Below are 20,179 nucleotides of genomic sequence, written 5' to 3'. Positions count from 1 at the left end.
AGTAAACAGATCTCACTGGGGTGCTCTCCTTTGGGAAATGTTCACTGGAAAGTGTAGGGATAGACTCCTCACACTCTCTGGAAAAGATGCAGAATCTTATGACCTCATGAAGGGTACCCTGATTGAGGGCTTTGGATTCTCCACTGAGGAGTATAGAATTAGATTCAGGGGGGCTCAAAAATCCTCGAGCCAGACCTGGGTTGATTTTGTAGACTACTCAGTAAAAACACTAGATGGTTGGTTAACTGGAAATGAAGTGTGTGACTATGTTGGGCTTTATAATTTGTTTATGAAAGAACACATTTTAAGTAACTGCTTCAATGAAAAGTTGCATCAGTATCTGGTAGACCTAGGTCCAATTTCTCCCCAAGAATTGGGAAAGAAGGCAGACCACTGGGTCAAGACTAGGGTAACCAAAACTTCCACTGGGGGTGACCAAAAGAAAGGGGTTACAAAAACTCCCCAGGAGAAAGTGGGTAACACTAGAAACAAAGAAAAAGAGTCCTCTGTAGGCCCCCAAAAACCAGAACAGGTGGGTGGGCCCCAAGACACAACCCAAAACAAAGGTGGGTACCAGGGTAAGAACTGGGATGCCACTAAGGCATGGTGCCACAACTGTAAACAGTCTGGGCACCACACCAAGGACACTTCTTGTCCCAAAAACAAACCCCAGAACAAAATTCCTGGGGTAACCAGTGTAGCCATGGGAGATGACTCCTCAGATGAGGAGGTCTTCCTAGCCTTCAACTGGAAACAGGGCCCCACAGGTGAGTTGGAGATTCCAGAGGGAAGTAGACACTTCCACCACCTACTGGTGAATGGAATCCCAACCACTGCCCTGAGAGACACTTGTGCCAGTCACACTATTGTGCATGACAGGCTGGTGCTCTCAAACCAGTACATCCCAGGTGAGACTGCCAGGGTAAGAGTTAGCCTAGATAGGGTCACTAAGAGGCCTGTGGCTTTAGTGCCCATAGAAGTGGGTGGCACTCTTAGCTGGAGAAGGGTAGTAGTCAGTACAGACCTCCCCCTTGATTGTCTCCTTGGAAATGACTACCCAGAGGTTAGTCAGAGCCCAAGAGAGAAACTGGTACAGTGCCAGTCCTCTCCCAAGGATTCTGGAAGTCCTGCCTCTGCAGTAAATGCAAGCAGGCCCCAGAAGAAGAAGAAAAGAAAACAGAGTAGGAAGGGTGGACAACCTTTAGCCAAGGTTACAGCAAGCCAAGGAGATTCTGCTCCAGTAGGGGAGAACTCCAAAAATGGCCCTGATAAAGTCCAACCTGACCCACAAGAAGTCCTGGCTAGTCAGGCAACTGTTAAACCTGAGTGGGTGGCTCCTCAGCTAACAGAAGAAAGAGTGGAAGAAGGGTGTTTACTACAAGATGTGGTAACCCCCCACTCCAATACAGCAGACAGGCAACCTGAACCCAAAGAAGCCTGTAACTTAGCCCCCTCCCTTTTAGGTGAGGAGCTAAAGGTGTGGTTCTGGGCACTGACAGCTGTCAGTGGCCTCTGCTGGGTGTTAGCCTTTATGGCTGCACTATCCTTAGCATGGTGGTCTGACCCCATGCCAAATAGCAAGTTAGGCCCCCTGACCCTATTGGTCATGGTGGGGTTACTCCAGCTCTGGGTAACCTCTCTGGGAAAGCTAGGGGTAACCCTGGCCAAGATAAAGTTAGCAGAGGTGGATACCTCTAAGACCAAAATAGAAAGAATGGGTGGAGACATTGAAGAGGCAGACAAGAGGCAATTCAGACTAGGTCCCATCACTGTGGAAGTAGGTCAGTTCCCCAAAGGGAATGACCTGAACAGAAGGATGTAAGGCAGAGTAGGCCCTGCAACTGACCAGCCTATTTCTCCTACTCTTCCTCGCCTGACAGACTAGGAAGACTCTCCCAGCTTGGGCTGAGTCTCCTGGCCTGTGGGCTGGGGGGGGCTTGTGTAAAGAAATGGCTCCCTGTTGCAGTTACCCCCCACTTTTTGCCTGATACTGATGCTGACTTGACTGAGAAGAGTGCTGGGACCCTGCTAACCAGGCCCCAGCACCAGTGTTCCTTCACCTAAAATGTACCATTGTATCCACAATTGGCACACCCTGGCATTCAGATAAGTCCCTTGTAACTGGTACTTCTAGTACCAAGGGCCCTGATGCCAAGGAAGGTCTCTAAGGGCTGCAGCATGTCTTATGCCACCCTAGAGACCCCTCACTCAGCACAGACACACTGCTTACAAGCCTGTGTGTGCTGGTGAGAACAAAATGAGTAAGTCGACATGGCACTCCCCTCAGGGTGCCATGCCAGCCTCTCACTGCCTATGCAGTATAGGTAAGACACCCCTCTAGCAGGCCTTACAGCCCTAAGGCAGGGTGCACTATACCATAGGTGAGGGTACCAGTGCATGAGCATGGTACCCCTACAGTGTCTAAACAAAACCTTAGACATTGTAAGTGCAGGGTAGCCATAAGAGTATATGGTCTGGGAGTCTGTCAAACACGAACTCCACAGCACCATAATGGCTACACTGAAAACTGGGAAGTTTGGTATCAAACTTCTCAGCACAAAAAATGCACACTGATGCCAGTGTACATTTTATTGTAAAATACACCACAGAGGGCACCTTAGAGGTGCCCCCTGAAACTTAACCGACTGTCTGTGTAGGCTGACTAGTTCCAGCAGCCTGCCACACCAGAGACATGTTGCTGGCCCCATGGGGAGAGTGCCTTTGTCACTCTGAGGCCAGTAACAAAGCCTGCACTGGGTGGAGATGCTAACACCTCCCCCAGGCAGGAGCTGTAACACCTGGCGGTGAGCCTCAAAGGCTCACCCCTTTGTCACAGCCCAGCAGGGCACTCCAGCTTAGTGGAGTTGCCCGCCCCCTCCGGCCACGGCCCCCACTTTTGGCGGCAAGGCTGGAGGGAACAAAGAAAGCAACAAGGAGGAGTCACTGACCAGTCAGGACAGCCCCTAAGGTGTCCTGAGCTGAAGTGACTCTAACTTTTAGAGATCCTCCATCTTGCAGATGGAGGATTCCCCCAATAGGGTTAGGATTGTGACCCCCTCCCCTTGGGAGGAGGCACAAAGAGGGTGTACCCACCCTCAGGGCTAGTAGCCATTGGCTACTAACCCCCCAGACCTAAACACGCCCTTAAATTTAGTATTTAAGGGCTACCCTGAACCCTAGAAAATTAGATTCCTGCAACTACAAGAAGAAGGACTGCCCAGCTGAAAACCCCTGCAGCGGAAGACCAGAAGACGACAACTGCCTTGGCTCCAGAAACTCACCGGCCTGTCTCCTGCCTTCCAAAGATCCTGCTCCAGCGACGCCTTCCAAAGGGACCAGCGACCTCGACATCCCCTGAGGACTGCCCCTGCTTCGAAAAGACAAGAAACTCCCGAGGACAGCGGACCTGCTCCAAGAAAAGCTGCAACTTTGTTTCCAGCAGCTTTAAAGAACCCTGCAAGCTCCCCGCAAGAAGCGTGAGACTTGCCACACTGCACCCGGCGACCCCGACTCGGCTGGTGGCGATCCAACACCTCAGGAGGGACCCCAGGACTACTCTGATACTGTGAGTACCAAAACCTGTCCCCCCTGAGCCCCCACAGCGCCGCCTGCAGAGGGAATCCCGAGGCTTCCCCTGACCGCGACTCTTTGAACCTAAAGTCCCGACGCCTGGGAGAGACCCTGCACCCGCAGCCCCCAGGACCTGAAGGACCGGACTTTCACTGGAGGAGTGACCCCCAGGAGTCCCTCTCCCTCGCCCAAGTGGAGGTTTCCCCGAGGAATCCCCCCCCTTGCCTGCCTGCAGCGCTGAAGAGATCCCGAGATCTCTCATAAACTAACATTGAAAACCCGACGCTTGTTTCTACACTGCACCCGGCCGCCCCCGCGCTGCTGAGGGTGAAATTTCTGTGTGGACTTGTGTCCCCCCCGGTGCCCTACAAAACCCCCCTGGTCTGCCCTCCGAAGACGCGGGTACTTACCTGCAAGCAGACCGGAACCGGGGCACCCCCTTCTCTCCATTCTAGCCTATGTGTTTTGGGCACCACTTTGAACTCTGCACCTGACCGGCCCTGAGCTGCTGGTGTGGTGACTTTGGGGTTGCTCTGAACCCCCAACGGTGGGCTACCTTGGACCAAGAACTGAACCCTGTAAGTGTCCTACTTACCTGGTAAAACTAACAAAAACTTACCTCCCCCAGGAACTGTGAAAATTGCACTAAGTGTCCACTTTTAAAACAGCTATTTGTCAATAACTTGAAAAGTATACATGCAATTTTGATGATTTGAAGTTCCTAAAGTACTTACCTGCAATACCTTTCGAATGAGATATTACATGTAGAATTTGAACCTGTGGTTCTTAAAATAAACTAAGAAAAGATATTTTTCTATATAAAAACCTATTGGCTGGATTTGTCTCTGAGTGTGTGTACCTCATTTATTGTCTTGTGTATGTACAACAAATGCTTAACACTACTCCTTGGATAAGCCTACTGCTCGACCACACTACCACAAAATAGAGCATTAGTATTATCTATTTTTACCACTATTTTACCTCTAAGGGGAACCCTTGGACTCTGTGCATGCTATTCCTTACTTTGAAATAGCACATACAGAGCCAACTTCCTACAATCTCCAGCAGACCTTTGCCCTTCAAAAGCATATGAATGCATTTTCAAATATAACTCTGCTGTCAAAGCTCATTGAAAAGTCAACCTTCTACAGATTTACAGCTTCATTGACCAAACAAACTCCTCACAAACGGGAGTCAAACTGGTAACAAACATCTAATCAATGTTAATCTCCATTTGAAATGACTGCAAGACCACAGTAGGTTCTAACGGAGATGGAGCACAATCCTTGGTTGACCATCCTTCAGAATTATACACTGTAGATCATCATCTACTGTCCAAACCCTGAAAGTAACAGGAATCCAAGGCATGGTGCTCAACTGGATAAACTCCTACTTCATGGACACAGCCCAGATTGTCACACTTCTTCCTTTCTTCCCTTTGCTGTCCACCTCGATGGTAGGTGTCCCTTAACAATGCTCCCTCTTCTCTCTAATTTAGACCAGTCTCCCTTCCACGCCTTGACCTCTACCGCATTCAAACTTACCTGCCGAATTCCATGGTCAGGGAATGGTCTTAGTTATATGTTTCCAGTCTTAGCTCTGATTTCATTAATGGTCAGAAAATAAAAGGCTTAATATATTAATAGCGACAAAAGTAGGCTCATCGCACCTGATGTCCACATTTGCTGGACTTCAACCTAGAATGCCCACTATGGGAGTATCTATATTCCCACCCAATGTCAGATGCCTTACTGTAAGCATATACATTGTGAAGCTGCATGTCTGAACCTTAAAGGACGGAATCTTACCTTCAGTGGTCCAGTATTTTGTGGATGTTGCAAAATCACTCTTCATAGAAACAATCAACTCCAGTATACTGGAGAAACCGAAAACCATGTGGATAACTTCATGGCTGTCGATCACATCATGAGAAACATCTCCCATTCTTTCAGTTTAGAGATTGTGAAAGGCTACTCAGCTGTTCTCTCGGTATTCGTTTGATACCTAAATGAAGGCTTTTTATTCAAAGTATCACTCATGTCCATGTTCCTGAAAATGTTGCAAGAATACGTTTTTCATCCTGCTCCTTTAACCATCCCAACTTGAGATGTAGCCTTAGTCCTGACATTCCTCAGAAGGCAGCCATTGAAATTATATTGTATTCTATAAAACATCTAATGATTACAATGGTCTTTCTGTTGGTGATTACTTCATATAGTTGTGTGGGAGAATTGCAAGCATGTTCATTAATATCACCATACACTTTCGTTCTTGCAGATAGTTCTAATGAGAGCAAAGCTGGAATGTCATAATTCTCTAAAAAAAAAAAAAAAAAAATCTCTACCATCCTTCAATTAGAAGAAATGGTTGCATAGGTTAGACCATTCATTTAGCTTATTCAGACTTTGCTTCCCACAGAGATGCGGATCACAGACCACAAAACAATAATACAGTCACACAATTCATTATTTTAAAATATAAAAACAAATGCAAACAGCAACATACATTTACTAAGGGAGGCTTGTTTTAAACTTACATTTATCCTTCAAATTAAAAACACATTTCATAGAAACCTAGTTTATAAATCTTTGATGAGGTAAGACTAAGTGTAGCATACAAAAAGAACATGAGTACTGTTTTGTTTGGCGTAAAGTACAGGCTTTTAAGTACCTGTAAGTTGCCTATATTTTGTATTCTGTTTGGTTCTAGAGAACGGCCTCAAGTTTTAACATTTTTTTTTTTTAAAGTGCCTGATTTTTGGGTTACCTATGGGCTCATATACTGTTGGACTTGGCCAACTACTGTGCAGTCTGCTAATAAGTTTAATCAAGAGATATGTAAGCAGCACGCCTTTTCATTTTCATGGTTCATTGTTACAGTGCAAAATTGAATTACTGAGGTATTTCACTCAATGTACTAAATGACAGGGATTTATTTTAAAATGTATATTACATGGTCTCCTCTTCTTACAAAGAAAGAAGGTAGCCCTGTCTTAATTGCTGATTTACTCTTGTTGAGTCCAAAGTAAAGATAAAAGAAAATATATGCCCAAGTTCCAATAAACCACAGATGTTTTGAAAACGTTGATTTCCAAAAGAAGCCTTAGTAGATTTGTGTACTGCCTGTGTTACCTTAATATCCGTACCTACAGATCACAATGAATCTGTGTAAGCAGCTAAAACACCAACTTTTGTGTACAAAGGGCTCAGAACGTGATGCGTTAACTAAATATTCCTTTCTTTCTTGATTCTTGAGGGCAGATTCTAACTAAAAATATATCACTTGAATTAATTACCCTTAAGGGGGAATCGGTACTACGTGGTTAGGATCTTACTACAATTAAAGTTCCCTTACAGAGGTTGGTTATTGGGAACGAAAAAGGGTCATGGTCTTTTATTTCCGTCTACTAGTTTGGTTACAGTAGATACGGATACCTAATAAGGAAAGTAAGCAGTTTGGTAGATTCTTCATTGGGGTCCTGAATTTACTTTGCTTAATAATGTCCCACACTTTTTGCAGATGCAAGAAGAATCGGACATCTAGATGTAAAAGTTTCATATTTGGGGTTAAAGTTTTGTAATTTCTAGGCCACTTCTGTCATTCTCTTAATTAGGTGTCGTATTTAAGTTAAGGTGAATTTCACTTTACCTTTTTCGGTAGTGTTTGAACAGATTTCCCCTTTTAGTTGACATTATTTATTTTTATTCCCCCCCCCCCCCAAGTTCATTTTCCTATATTCCCTTGCTTTTATTGAAGAAAATCATAATTACCCTGGCTATGAAGTTATTTGAGAGTCCCTTGATATCTTTTTTCTGTTTTGTTTTCTCATCATGTGCTCTTCATACCATTTTGATGTATAAACTGAGGGATCACTGCAAGTGTAAGCTAATGTCAAATCTTTGTCGCCCCCTTGTACATATTCAGAAAAGCCTGATGTAAACAAGCTTTGAACATTTTATCTTTCCCTGGATGTTCATTTTGTGTTTGCTCAAATAATGATTGAGTCATAGCTCGCCTTAGCTTTGTGGACTGATCTAAATATAGTATGATACTGCAATTTGCAGAGTTAAGTGCGTACTGGATATTACATTGTGAGGATTGCAAAGGAGCAACAAAAAAAATGGAGCAGGGGTCCTGGTTCCTGATTCCTTTACTCAGGACAGACATTTCTGTTCTGGTGCGTCAGTGGCACAAACACTGGAAGTCATGGGGCTATATGCTTGTGAGGCAGAAGAGTTGTGTCTCTGGACAGGCGATGCAAAGACAATGAATAGCAATCTCCAAATTATGTACTTAGATTTCCTTCCCCACTCAACCACTATCATGGGTGCAGCAAGGTCATACCTCGATGCTTCTGTTTCCTCTCCTTTGTGAGGCAGGTGAGAGTGCAGTGCAGTGTGGATTTTTACTGAGGATGCAGAAACTTGTCCACTTACAGTGCTGTATCCTACTCAAAAAGAAGAGGCGGGCCTCCATGGTTCTCTTATGTTCTGCTATAACCTGAAAACTTGCATGGATTAGACTAGAAAAAAAGAACATCATCGCTGGTTGGTTAGGTGTCAAGCGCTGTGCAAGTATGATAATCTACTCTGTAGCCAATATCTGTTTATTAATGGTGATTAGAGGTTTGATAACTAGCTGAAATGCTTGAGCTCTAAGAAAGCGAGGCATTTATTTGATACAGCCGTGTTGCTCTAACTTTATGCGCAGAATCCAATCTGAGCATTCCATCCTTCACCACCCCCACTAGTGACCACATACACAGAAACATGAGGTCTGGTGGCAGAAGTGGGGAAGGTGAATGGGATTAGAGACAAAACTAAGACACGACTACACTACTCTGCCTCGTCACTTCGGCTGGTCGTTGAAGTCTGCTGGATGTACTAGAACTCTACAAAACAAAGTGATATCTTAACTAACTTATGATTGTGAATGGATTTATCTGAGCACCCTCTCTGTGTAACCATAACTCTTTGTACTTCGATATTGAACTGTTGCTGAATATTCAGTGTACGAGAACTAAGTGTCCTAAATATACATGTATCCTACTATTTCTTCTTATGTTTTGATAACTACCTCAAACTTATTCACTTTACACCATCTTGTGGAAGATGATTTCTAGTTTTTACTTGACTTTTGTAGAACTGCAAAGTGCCTAATACTTTTAACATCCTGTAGTTCCCCACTCTTAATAATTGTGTGGCTCACTAGAAGTGTAATACCTTGTACATGGCATTAATTTCAACATATGCATTAATCCAATCTAAGGTTCCATCTTGTTTCTTTGAAGAAGAATATACAGCCCTGGGTTTAACATACCTGCTTCCTTGTGTGATGCTGCTTTGAGAGAGACTGAGGGATCTGTGGGAAGTAGGTCAAATTACCTCTGGCAACATTCTTTCCTTTGGTTACAATTCTTCCTACAGATCCCTCATTGCTCCCTACTTTCCCTCTGATTACAGGGCTAGTTGTTTTGAAATGGGCTTTCAGAGTTCTTTTCTGTGTTCTGCTATTCATCTATCCTTGCCACAACGAGTACAGGAAAATGGTGCAATATAATATCACCAGCACAAACTAATATCATCTGATTCTTTTATATACCCTGCTTTGTACCCAACGGGAAGCCTAATGAACGTGTGGCCATGAGATTCCCCTGAGAAACCTGTGGTTGTGTCCATCAAAAAAATATTACAGGAGGTAAATAGTTTACTCTTGTAGCTTAAGAGCATTTGTTTTACTAGATAATGCAGAATGTAAAATACATTGCTTATATAGACTTCTTGTGCTACATACCTTGCATTGCCCATATCACTAAATGTAACTAACCCTTCCACATAATGTTTCTAATTTGGAATATAATTCTACTGGTCTTGACAGTTTAATAAATGTTTTGTTTACAAATTAGACTGTATGAAGTCAACTGTTTGTTTTTCGTTTGTTGTTTTGCAGAGACTGTCAAACGAGTGGAGTAATACCAAGAAGCTGAACATGCCAATGTAAGGATTTTAATTTAGTTATATAAGCAAGACCATTTTAATCTTAATACTACTCAAGTCCCCTAATATTATCCAACAGTAACAATTTTAATTTAGACTAATTTGAACATCATACCCCCTTATAGCCCATTAGCATCTCCTTAAAAACGTTGTACTACTGCCCTCTTCACTTCTGCTTCAGTCATCAAAGTGAAATATCTCTTGATCGAGATCCAGGGGTGAATTCTGCATTCCATATGACTAAGGTGTGCTATGTGGTGGCAGCAAATTCTCATCATCAGGTCATCCCTTACCTATACTGTTCATTTTAATTTATAATCTTCAAAGTAGCTTGAATTGCATCTTCAGTGTTCTTGTATGATAGTCAACCTAGACTCTCCTTTCATCGTTATGCTGTTAGCAATCCTCAGCTTATTACCACCCTATACAAATCTGTTATGTTAAAGTGTCTCTCTGTCACCTTGGAGATGGGGCTATTGAATGGCAGAGTCTGATAGAGTCAAAATATCTCCAGGAACACATTGAGTTTGTTTAAAGATATGCTTAACAGCCATGTGAAATTCTTACAGCAATTGCCATTCTTCAGAAAGCATACACTTGGATAATGCAGGTGCCTAGGTATTTACTGCAGAGGGAGGTCACTTAAAGTAACCTAATGTTTGATTAAAAAAAAAAAATCTGCATCAGTTGCCCCAGTGGTCTGTCCACAGGGCGTAGTTAATAAAAGGAAAGTTAAATATAAGTCTACCAGATTTCCTTTATTCACAACTTTGCCATCCGCCTGCCCCAATGTCCCCTTTTCCCTCCCTACCAGCAAAAAAAACATGATTCATTGAGGCTATCATGATGTTCAACATCAAATGCAACAAAACCTCTCAGGGCCAATTAAGAATCTGTGAAGTTCAGTTTTTGGAAGGGGTTTCAATAGAGCTGATTTCAGTAAATTATTTATTGTTACGGCTTAATTTGAATCTTGCTGAAAGTACCAGATAGCATGTCCATGCTCAGTGTGCACAGGGTTTAGGGCGTGTCAGTCCTTCTATGTAACATGCAGAAGCATCTGGAAAGGATATTTAGTGTGATCTCTACCCATTCATTTGTGGTTCAATGAGATGTGATGTTCTACTATCTATAGCCTTTTTATTTATTTACCCTAAATGTTTTAATCCCATTCTTTCATAATGAAAAAGCAGTACTGTAACACTCTGGTACTGAGGGTTACCCACAGTAGAGAGGGGCAGAGTATGCATAAAGCAGCTAGTCCTTCAGGAGGGATGGTATATGATGCTCCAGGTACCCCAGCTTAGCCAGGTCCTCTTCCATAGTAGTCTTTATCCCCACGTGGCCTCCAGGGGGGCAATTCACATCAGCAAGGTCATACTGGGCTCTCCCTCAGTTTCCGATTACACCCTCTGCACTCATAGATTACTCTGTCAGCCTCCGTGCACATTTTCATGCCCATTAGCCTTTTTAGTTTTGATGGGAAATGTTGGTCTTCCCACTCCCTAGTGATGTCTCTCTTCATAAAAATGAGCCCTGTGGCAAGGAAATAGAAGCCTATGCCTGAGTGTGTCTGGAACATGTGACATTACCAGAATAACAAATTGGAATACTCACTGACCAGTGTATAGATAACTTCTGCATTACATTTCTCCAATACTTTGTCCAGAAATAACCTACACTTTATACGTGTAGCTGTCGCAGTCAAGCTAATTTTTTTTAACTGGACTTGTTTTACATTAGGCCCTTTACAATATTTTCAGTTGGGCAATGACACAGTTTTGCTTTTATCACCAGCTCCCTTGGGTTCATTAATGCTGCCTTTCAATCTGTCTTCCAACAGACCTATGTTCCTTTCCCATGATGTTCTGAGTCTACTTTAAGAATTGGGCATGTAGTTAGAGTTTTGGTAATTGAGGAGCTTGCCCCTAGTCTGCTCTCACATCAGTACCCTAGTTTCCAGGGATGCCTCATCTGACATCTCAGATCAGTCTAACAAACTTGATGCCAGGCCATGGCACAGCTGTCTGTATTTAAATGGCTGGGTCTGTGAAAGCTGTTAATCGTCTAACAGTTGGATGAATGTTTTAAGTCCACTCTCTTCTGTTGTGTCCCTCTGCCTCCATGAATATAAGGTACAGAAACATGACGTTGCCTGTCACCAGTCATGTCTATGGCACTAGGGCTTTCTTTTCTAAACATATCTAAGTTTGTTTATACCTTATTGTTTTAGTTATGTTACTCACTGTTTTAACGATTTGCATGTTTATTATAGACAATTTTATAACAAATTGTGCCAAAAAACAGAGGACACTCTTAGATATCCATAAGGAGTCAGCACAAAGCTACTGAATTCCGATCATATAGTAAACTGCCTATGTTAATGCAGTCAGCAGTAGAAGAGGTTGGTAATACCAAAACTAAGTAGATCTTGATGTCTGCAGCCAATGTGAAATTCCAGCAGTTTAGACCCTACTAAGGATTTCTTCACCTACAAAAACGAAAGGGCCCCATGAGGGCTTTTTGAAGGGTATGCCTTAAGATTAGACTTTGTGTCCTGCATGGTGCAGGGGACACGCGAGTGTGGAGGTGACTAGACAGCTTACAAGCGTCTGTCCTCACCATACATCATTGTGATGCATGATGACCCACTGAACATTTGATCACTCCTTGATGGGAAAGGCACATGGCTAAAACAGATAGTGTGTGGTTTGTCAGGGGAAGGGAAGTGCACAATATGTTGCACCTTGTGGTCGGATGAGATCTGTAATTATGAAAATGGCACAAGGTCACTCCCCTGCACCCGAGAGTTGTTGCTGCCCTTGCTCACGGGTCATTCTAGAGAGCAATTGGTAAACCTGTCTGGTCTTGCGCAGGCAGAGAGGATGAAAGAAGACAGTCCTATTTTAACAAGCCCTAAACAGCAATTCTCTCGTAGGGGATTTCCATGTATAGTCATAAGCACTGAATAGTTCTGCGCGCCTGCGGGGACCCCGGAGCACTGTTCTGTAATGTATTCTTAAGTGCAGATGCCAGCCTTTCTTGAAAAAAGGCCTGTTAAAAAAAAACACTTAATAACACTGTGCAGCCTATGTGAACAGCTACACAGGCCAAATTGTTTATTCTTGAGCTTGGAAAGAAAGACAGCTGTAGTATAAATACACCTTTAAACACACATTTATTCTAGAAATGTAGTAAAAAATATATTCTTACACTTTATTTACACCTCCAAATGAGAATAAAACAATGCAGGGCAGTGTAGCCCATAGGCTGCCATTATACAGGATGTAAATAGAGCTGTGCCTTTAAGAAAGGAAAGTCTTCCTGTATCCCATCATGCACAGCAAAAGGCAGTTGCCTCAGTTCTTTTTGTAGGCTTGTAACATGACATGAAGAAACATGAACATTCTTTGTAATACCAACATCGTTATCATTATAGCAACTTTTTCTATGTCAATTCCACCGGGGAGGAGGGAGGGTTGCTTATGACTATCATGGAAATACCCCTACGAGAGAACTGGAGTTACGGGTAAGAAACCATTCCTTCTCTCGTAGGGGATTTCCATGTATAGTCATAAGCACTGAATAGATTAGCAAGCCCATCCCCATAACCGCGGTGGAGTAGACAGAAAAATACTGAAACAATAAATTATGCAAATAAATTCTTGAGAGAGGCCTGTCCGACCTGCGCATCTGCCCTAGCATCTGAATCAAGGCAGTAATGCTTAGTAAAGGTATGGGCCGATTTCCAAGTGGCCGCTTTGCATATTTCTGACAAAGGAATATTTCTCATCAAGGCAGCAGTCGCTGCCTTCCCTCTAGTAGAATGGGCTTTTGGTTTGCCATCAAGCGATTTATTTGCTAACTGATAAGAAAAAACGATACATGAGACAATCCACCTGGATAAGGATTGTTTGGAAGTGGCTAACCCTGTTCTAACCGGGCCATAGTTAATAAACAGCTGCTGTGATTTACACAAGCATTTTGTCCTGTCCAAGTAAAATTTCAAAACCCTCTTTACGTCAAGAGAATGTAGGGTTCTCTCGGCAGGGGTAGAAGGAGTTTAGAAGAAAGTTGGCAATGAAATGGTTTGGTTCACATGGAAGTCTGAAATGACTTTAGGTAAAAATTTTGGATGTGTCCTCATAACTACTTTCGAAGAATGAAAAACCATATAAGGTTCTTGAGCGCAAAGGGCCTGGATCTCACTGACCCTTTGAGCTGATGTGATTGCAACTAAAAAGGCAGTTTTCCACGTAAGATGTTGGAGTGATGCTTTATGTATAGGTTCAAACAGAGGTAGCATCATACGCAAGAGGACAATATTCAGTTCCCATGGAGGAGATGGTCTTCTTAAGGGAGGAAAGACCTTTTTCAAACCCTCCAGGAAGTCTTTTATGATTGGAAACCTAAAGAAAGAGTTTTGGGAAGGGCTCTTTCTATATGCCGTTAGAGCCGCCAGGTGTACTTTTATTGATAACAATTGCAATCCAGATTTTGCCAAACCTAATAAGTATGGCAGAATAGTCTCCTCTCCACAGGATATTGGGTCAACATTATTGTCCAAGCACCACACGCAGAACCTTTTCCACTTGCATGCATAAGCTGTTCTTGTGGAGGGGCGCTTTGCTTCCTTTAGAATCTCCATGCAGTCCTGAGGTAGGTTCAGGTGACCATATTGTATTACCTCAGGAGCCATGCTGCCAAATTCAACAATGAGAGGTTGGGATGAGATATCTGGCCTCAGAACTTCGTGAGAAGGTCTGGGCGACAAGGCAGCCTGATGTGTGGTTTGAGTGACCGGTGAAGTAGGTCTGGAAACCACCACTGGCGTGGCCATTCGGGGGCAATGAGACTCATCCTGGAGTGAGCATTGGACAGCTTCAGGAGGACTGCTGATATCAGGGGAAGCGGTGGAAAGGCGTAAAGAAATGCTCCTGACCAGCTTATCCACAGGGCATTCCCCAGCGTTCCTGGATGGTAGTATCTGGAGGCGAAGTTTTGGCATTTTTTGTTTTCTGGGGTTGCGAATAGGTCTATAGAGGGGGTACCCCACATGGCAAAAATGGAACAGACGACGTCATCGTGCAAAACCCATTCGTGGTTTTCGTCCATTGCGCGGCTGAGGGCATCCGCCTGAACATTCTGTATGCCCGGAAGGTGAGTTGCCACTAGCGAGAGGTTCCTGGCTAGAAGCCAACACCAGATTGTTTGAGCCTCTGTCGACAGAGTCCTGGATCTGGTGCCTCCTTGTTTGTTTAAATAATAGATGGTGGCCACGTTGTCCGTTTGGAGAAGCAGAATTTTCGTCTTCAGAGATGGGAGGAAGGCTTTGAGCGCAAGATGGACTGCGCAAAGCTCCAACAGGTTGATGTGATACAGTCGCTCTCTCTCTGTGACCACTTGCCTTGGACTCTAAGGTGATCCATATGCGCTCCCCATCCGAGCAGCGATGCGTCTGTGACAATGGTTTGGGTTGGCGGCTGTTTTTGGAATGGAATCCCCTCCAGAAGATTGTTGGGCGAACACCACCACTTGAGGGATTGTAGGGTGTGGGGAGAAAGAAGGACGGTGTTCTCCCAATTGTCCACTAGTTGACACCATTGATCCTCCAGACATTCCTGTAAGGGTCTCATATGGAGGCGAGCATTGGGAATGAGATGGATGCAAGACGCCATCGAGCCCAGGAGAGAGGATATCGCTCTTGCAGTGGTCTGAGGTGTTTTCTGGAGCTGCTGGCACTTTTGGAGGATTGATAATCGTCATTCTTCCGAAGGAAACACCTTTCCTTGTTTGGTATCTATGACGGCACCTAAGTAATGTAGCCTCTGAACAGGTGTTGCTGTGGATTTGGGGAGATTGACTTGAAGGCCCAGGCTCTGGAGGAGCTGATGAGACCAGTTGAAATGCTGTTGAGCCTCTAGATACGTGGAAGCTTTTATGAGCCAATCGTCTAGATAGGGGTAGACGAATATTCAATGTTTCCTCAAATGGGCTGCCACCACCGCCATGCATTTGGAAAAAGTTCTCGGTGCTGATTTGAGGCCGAAGGGTAGTATCGTAAATTGGTAATGACTTTTTCCGACGATGAACCTTAGAAACTTTTGATGTTTCTCGATCACCAGAATGTGAAAGTAAGCGTCGCAGAGGTCTATCGTGCAGAGCCAGTCGCCCTGACGAAGTTGAGGGTAAATTTGGTGCAAGGATAGCATCCTGAATTTTTCTCTGCAAATCCACTTGTTTGCTACCCTTAGATCTAGAATGGGACAAAACTCTTGTTTGTCTTTCTTTGGTACCAAAAAATACCTCGAGTAGATTCCCTTTCCGTGCTGATTGATCGGGACGGGTTCTATTGCTCTCTTTTGTAATAGGGTTGCTACTTCTAATTCAAGAGCGTTGAGGTGGTGACTCACTGGTTTGGGTGGAATAGACGGAGGAGGGCTGATGAACCTGAGAGAGTAGCCATTCCGCACAATATTCAACACCCAGGCGTCTGATGTGATGCGTTGCGACTCGTCCAGATGATGTGAGATACTTCCCCCTACCGGAGTGGGTAACGGAAGAGGGGGAAGCGAGGATTCAGGGCTTAGACGCTGGCGCCTGACGAGTTGTCTGAGTTTGCGGTGTAGAGCGAGCCCTTGCCGACTTTTGTTGTGTCGAGAAGGTTCTTTGATGCTGTTGTCTTGAAGACATCCACTGTGGCGTTTGATATCTGTGAGTTAAGAGCCTCCGTTGGTAGGGACGGAATGTTTTCCGTTGCTCTCTCGGTGTCTCGATGCCCACCGCTTTCAGAGTGTCTAGTTCAGTTTTCATTCTCGACATCTCGTCATCATCATGAGAGCCAAACAAAGTGGAGCCTGAGAAGGGCAAATTTTGAATTCTCTGTTGTGCCTCTGGTTTGAGAGACGTCAGGCGTAGCCACGCGTGTCTTCCTAAGGCCACTCCATGAGCATAATTATGTGCAGATAGCACCGAAGAGTCGGCAGCGGCGCATATCACTTGATTGGAGACCATGGCACCTTCACTCACGATCTCCCAAAAATCTTCTCTTTAGGGAGATGTTCTGCAAACTGCAGCACAGAGTCCCAAAGGGCACGATCATACCTGCCTAACAGCGCAGTAGCACTGGCTGCTTTCATCGTGATGGCTGAGGTAGAGCATAGATCGAGAAACATCAAAAGTTTCTAAGGTTCATCGTCGGAAAAAGTCATTACCAATTTACGATACTACCCTTCGGCCTCAAATCAGCACCGAGAACTTTTTCCAAATGCATGGCGGTGGTGGCAGCCCATTTGAGGAAACATTGAATATTCGTCTACCCCTATCTAGACGATTGGCTCATAAAAGCTTCCACGTATCTAGAGGCTCAACAGCATTTCAACTGGTCTCATCAGCTCCTCCAGAGCCTGGGCCTTCAAGTCAATCTCCCCAAATCCACAGCAACACCTGTTCAGAGGCTACATTACTTAGGTGCCGTCATAGATACCAAACAAGGAAAGGTGTTTCCTTCGGAAGAATGACGATTATCAATCCTCCAAAAGTGCCAGCAGCTCCAGAAAACACCTCAGACCACTGCAAGAGCGATATCCTCTCTCCTGGGCTCGATGGCGTCTTGCATCCATCTCATTCCCAATGCTCGCCTCCATATGAGACCCTTACAGGAATGTCTGGAGGATCAATGGTGTCAACTAGTGGACAATTGGGAGAACACCGTCCTTCTTTCTCCCCACACCCTACAATCCCTCAAGTGGTGGTGTTCGCCCAACAATCTTCTGGAGGGGATTCCATTCCAAAAACAGCCGCCAACCCAAACCATTGTCACAGACGCATCGCTGCTCGGATGGGGAGCGCATATGGATCACCTTAGAGTCCAAGGCAAGTGGTCACAGAGAGAGAGCGACTGTATCACATCAACCTGTTGGAGCTTTGCGCAGTCCATCTTGCGCTCAAAGCCTTCCTCCCATCTCTGAAGACGAAAATTCTGCTTCTCCAAACGGACAACGTGGCCACCATCTATTATTTAAACAAACAAGGAGGCACCAGATCCAGGACTCTGTCGACAGAGGCTCAAACAATCTGGTGTTGGCTTCTAGCCAGGAACCTCTCGCTAGTGGCAACTCACCTTCCGGGCATACAGAATGTTCAGGCGGATGCCCTCAGCCGCGCAATGGACGAAAACCACGAATGGGTTTTGCACGATGACGTCGTCTGTTCCATTTTTGCCATGTGGGGTACCCCCTCTATAGACCTATTCGCAACCCCAGAAAACAAAAAATGCCAAAACTTCGCCTCCAGATACTACCATCCAGGAACGCTGGGGAATGCCCTGTGGATAAGCTGGTCAGGAGCATTTCTTTACGCCTTTCCACCGCTTCCCCTGATATCAGCAGTCCTCCTGAAGCTGTCCAATGCTCACTCCAGGATGAGTCTCATTGCCCCCGAATGGCCACGCCAGTGGTGGTTTCCAGACCTACTTCACCGGTCACTCAAACCACACATCAGGCTGCCTTGTCGCCCAGACCTTCTCACGAAGTTCTGAGGCCAGATATCTCATCCCAACCTCTCATTGTTGAATTTGGCAGCATGGCTCCTGAGGTAATACAATATGGTCACCTGAACCTACCTCAGGACTGCATGGAGATTCTAAAGGAAGCAAAGCGCCCCTCCACAAGAACAGCTTATGCATGCAAGTGGAAAAGGTTCTGCGTGTGGTGCTTGGACAATAATGTTGACCCAATATCCTGTGGAGAGGAGACTATTCTGCCATACTTATTAGGTTTGGCAAAATCTGGATTGCAATTGTTATCAATAAAAGTACACCTGGCGGCTCTAACGGCATATAGAAAGAGCCCTTCCCAAAACTCTTTCTTTAGGTTTCCAATCATAAAAGACTTCCTGGAGGGTTTGAAAAAGGTCTTTCCTCCCTTAAGAAGACCATCTCCTCCATGGGAACTGAATATTGTCCTCTTGCGTATGATGCTACCTCCGTTTGAACCTATACATAAAGCATCACTCCAACATCTTACGTGGAAAACTGCCTTTTTAGTTGCAATCACATCAGCTCAAAGGGTCAGTGAGATCCAGGCCCTTTGCGCTCAAGAACCTTATATGGTTTTTCATTCTTCGAAAGTAGTTATGAGGACACATCCAAAATTTTTACCTAAAGTCATTTCAGACTTCCATGTGAACCAAACCATTTCATTGCCAACTTTCTTCTAAACTCCTTCTACCCCTGCCGAGAGAACCCTACATTCTCTTGACGTAAAGAGGGTTTTGAAATTTTACTTGGACAGGACAAAATGCTTGTGTAAATCACAGCAGCTGTTTATTAACTATGGCCCGGTTAGAACAGGGTTAGCCACTTCCAAACAATCCTTATCCAGGTGGATTGTCTCATGTATCGTTTTTTCTTATCAGTTAGCAAATAAATCGCTTGATGGCAAACCAAAAGCCCATTCTACTAGAGGGAAGGCAGCGACTGCTGCCTTGATGAGAAATATTCCTTTGTCAGAAATATGCAAAGCGGCCACTTGGAAATCGGCCCATACCTTTACTAAGCATTACTGCCTTGATTCAGATGCTAGGGCAGATGCGCAGGTCGGACAGGCCTCTCTCAAGAATTTATTTGCATAATTTATTGTTTCAGTATTTTTCTGTCTACTCCACCGCGGTTATGGGGATGGGCTTGCTAATCTATTCAGTGCTTATGACTATACATGGAAATCCCCTACGAGAGAAGGAATGGTTTCTTACCCGTAACTCCAGTTCTCTCGTAGGGGTATTTCCATGATAGTCATAAGCAACCCTCCCTCCTCCCCGGTGGAATTGACATAGAAAAAGTTGCTATAATGATAACGATGTTGGTATTACAAAGAATGTTCATGTTTCTTCATGTCATGTTACAAGCCTACAAAAAGAACTGAGGCAACTGCCTTTTGCTGTGCATGATGGGATACAGGAAGACTTTCCTTTCTTAAAGGCACAGCTCTATTTACATCCTGTATAATGGCAGCCTATGGGCTACACTGCCCTGCATTGCTTTATTCTCATTTGGAGGTGTAAATAAAGTGTAAGAATATATTTTTTTACTACATTTCTAGAATAAATGTGTGTTTTAAGGTGTATTTATACTACAGCTGTCTTTCTTTCCAAGCTCAAGAATAAACAATTTGGCCTGTGTAGCTGTTCACATAGGCTGCACAGTGTTATTCTTAAGTGGTTTTTTAACAGGCCTTTTTTCAAGAAAGACTGGCATCTGCACTTAAGAATACATTACAGAACAGTGCTCCGGGGTCCCCGCAGGCGTGCGGAACTATTCAGTGCTTATGACTATCATGGAAATACCCCTACTAGAGAACTGGAGTTGCAGGTAAGAACACATTCCTTATTTCATATACACTGTGAGAGCGGAGCTATCAGCACTGAGTTTTTTTTGTCCCCAGGCCTATTAGACTAGACTGAGAATTTTCACCTTACTGCTTCTGCCCTGAGAGGTAGCTCCTTCACAACACTTTAATTTGGACCACCCAAAATACCACTCTGCTGGAGCACATCAATGTGAGCACCAACAGAAGCAAAGATGTCTTTGCCATTGTGAAAGAATTAATCTCGCC

General features: G+C 44.3%; 1 protein-coding gene across 2 annotated transcripts in view; it reads left to right on the top strand.

Annotated features, from left to right (window-relative positions):
- LOC138296807 (exportin-5-like) overlaps positions 1 to 20,179 on the top strand; it is a 1,394,731-nt gene that overhangs the window by 797,234 nt on the left and 577,318 nt on the right. For both annotated transcript variants that reach the window (XM_069236253.1, XM_069236252.1), the window contains exon 25: positions 9,520 to 9,566. In XM_069236253.1, the coding sequence (XP_069092354.1) occupies positions 9,520 to 9,566 (47 nt within the window). The remainder of the gene's footprint in view (positions 1 to 9,519; positions 9,567 to 20,179) is intronic.

This window comes from Pleurodeles waltl, chromosome 5 (assembly GCF_031143425.1).
Source record: "Pleurodeles waltl isolate 20211129_DDA chromosome 5, aPleWal1.hap1.20221129, whole genome shotgun sequence".
In the NCBI taxonomy this organism is placed as follows: Eukaryota; Metazoa; Chordata; class Amphibia; order Caudata; family Salamandridae; genus Pleurodeles; species Pleurodeles waltl.
The sequence above is the reverse complement of the archived record's forward strand: the minus strand, read 5'-3'. Positions and strand labels throughout refer to the sequence as shown.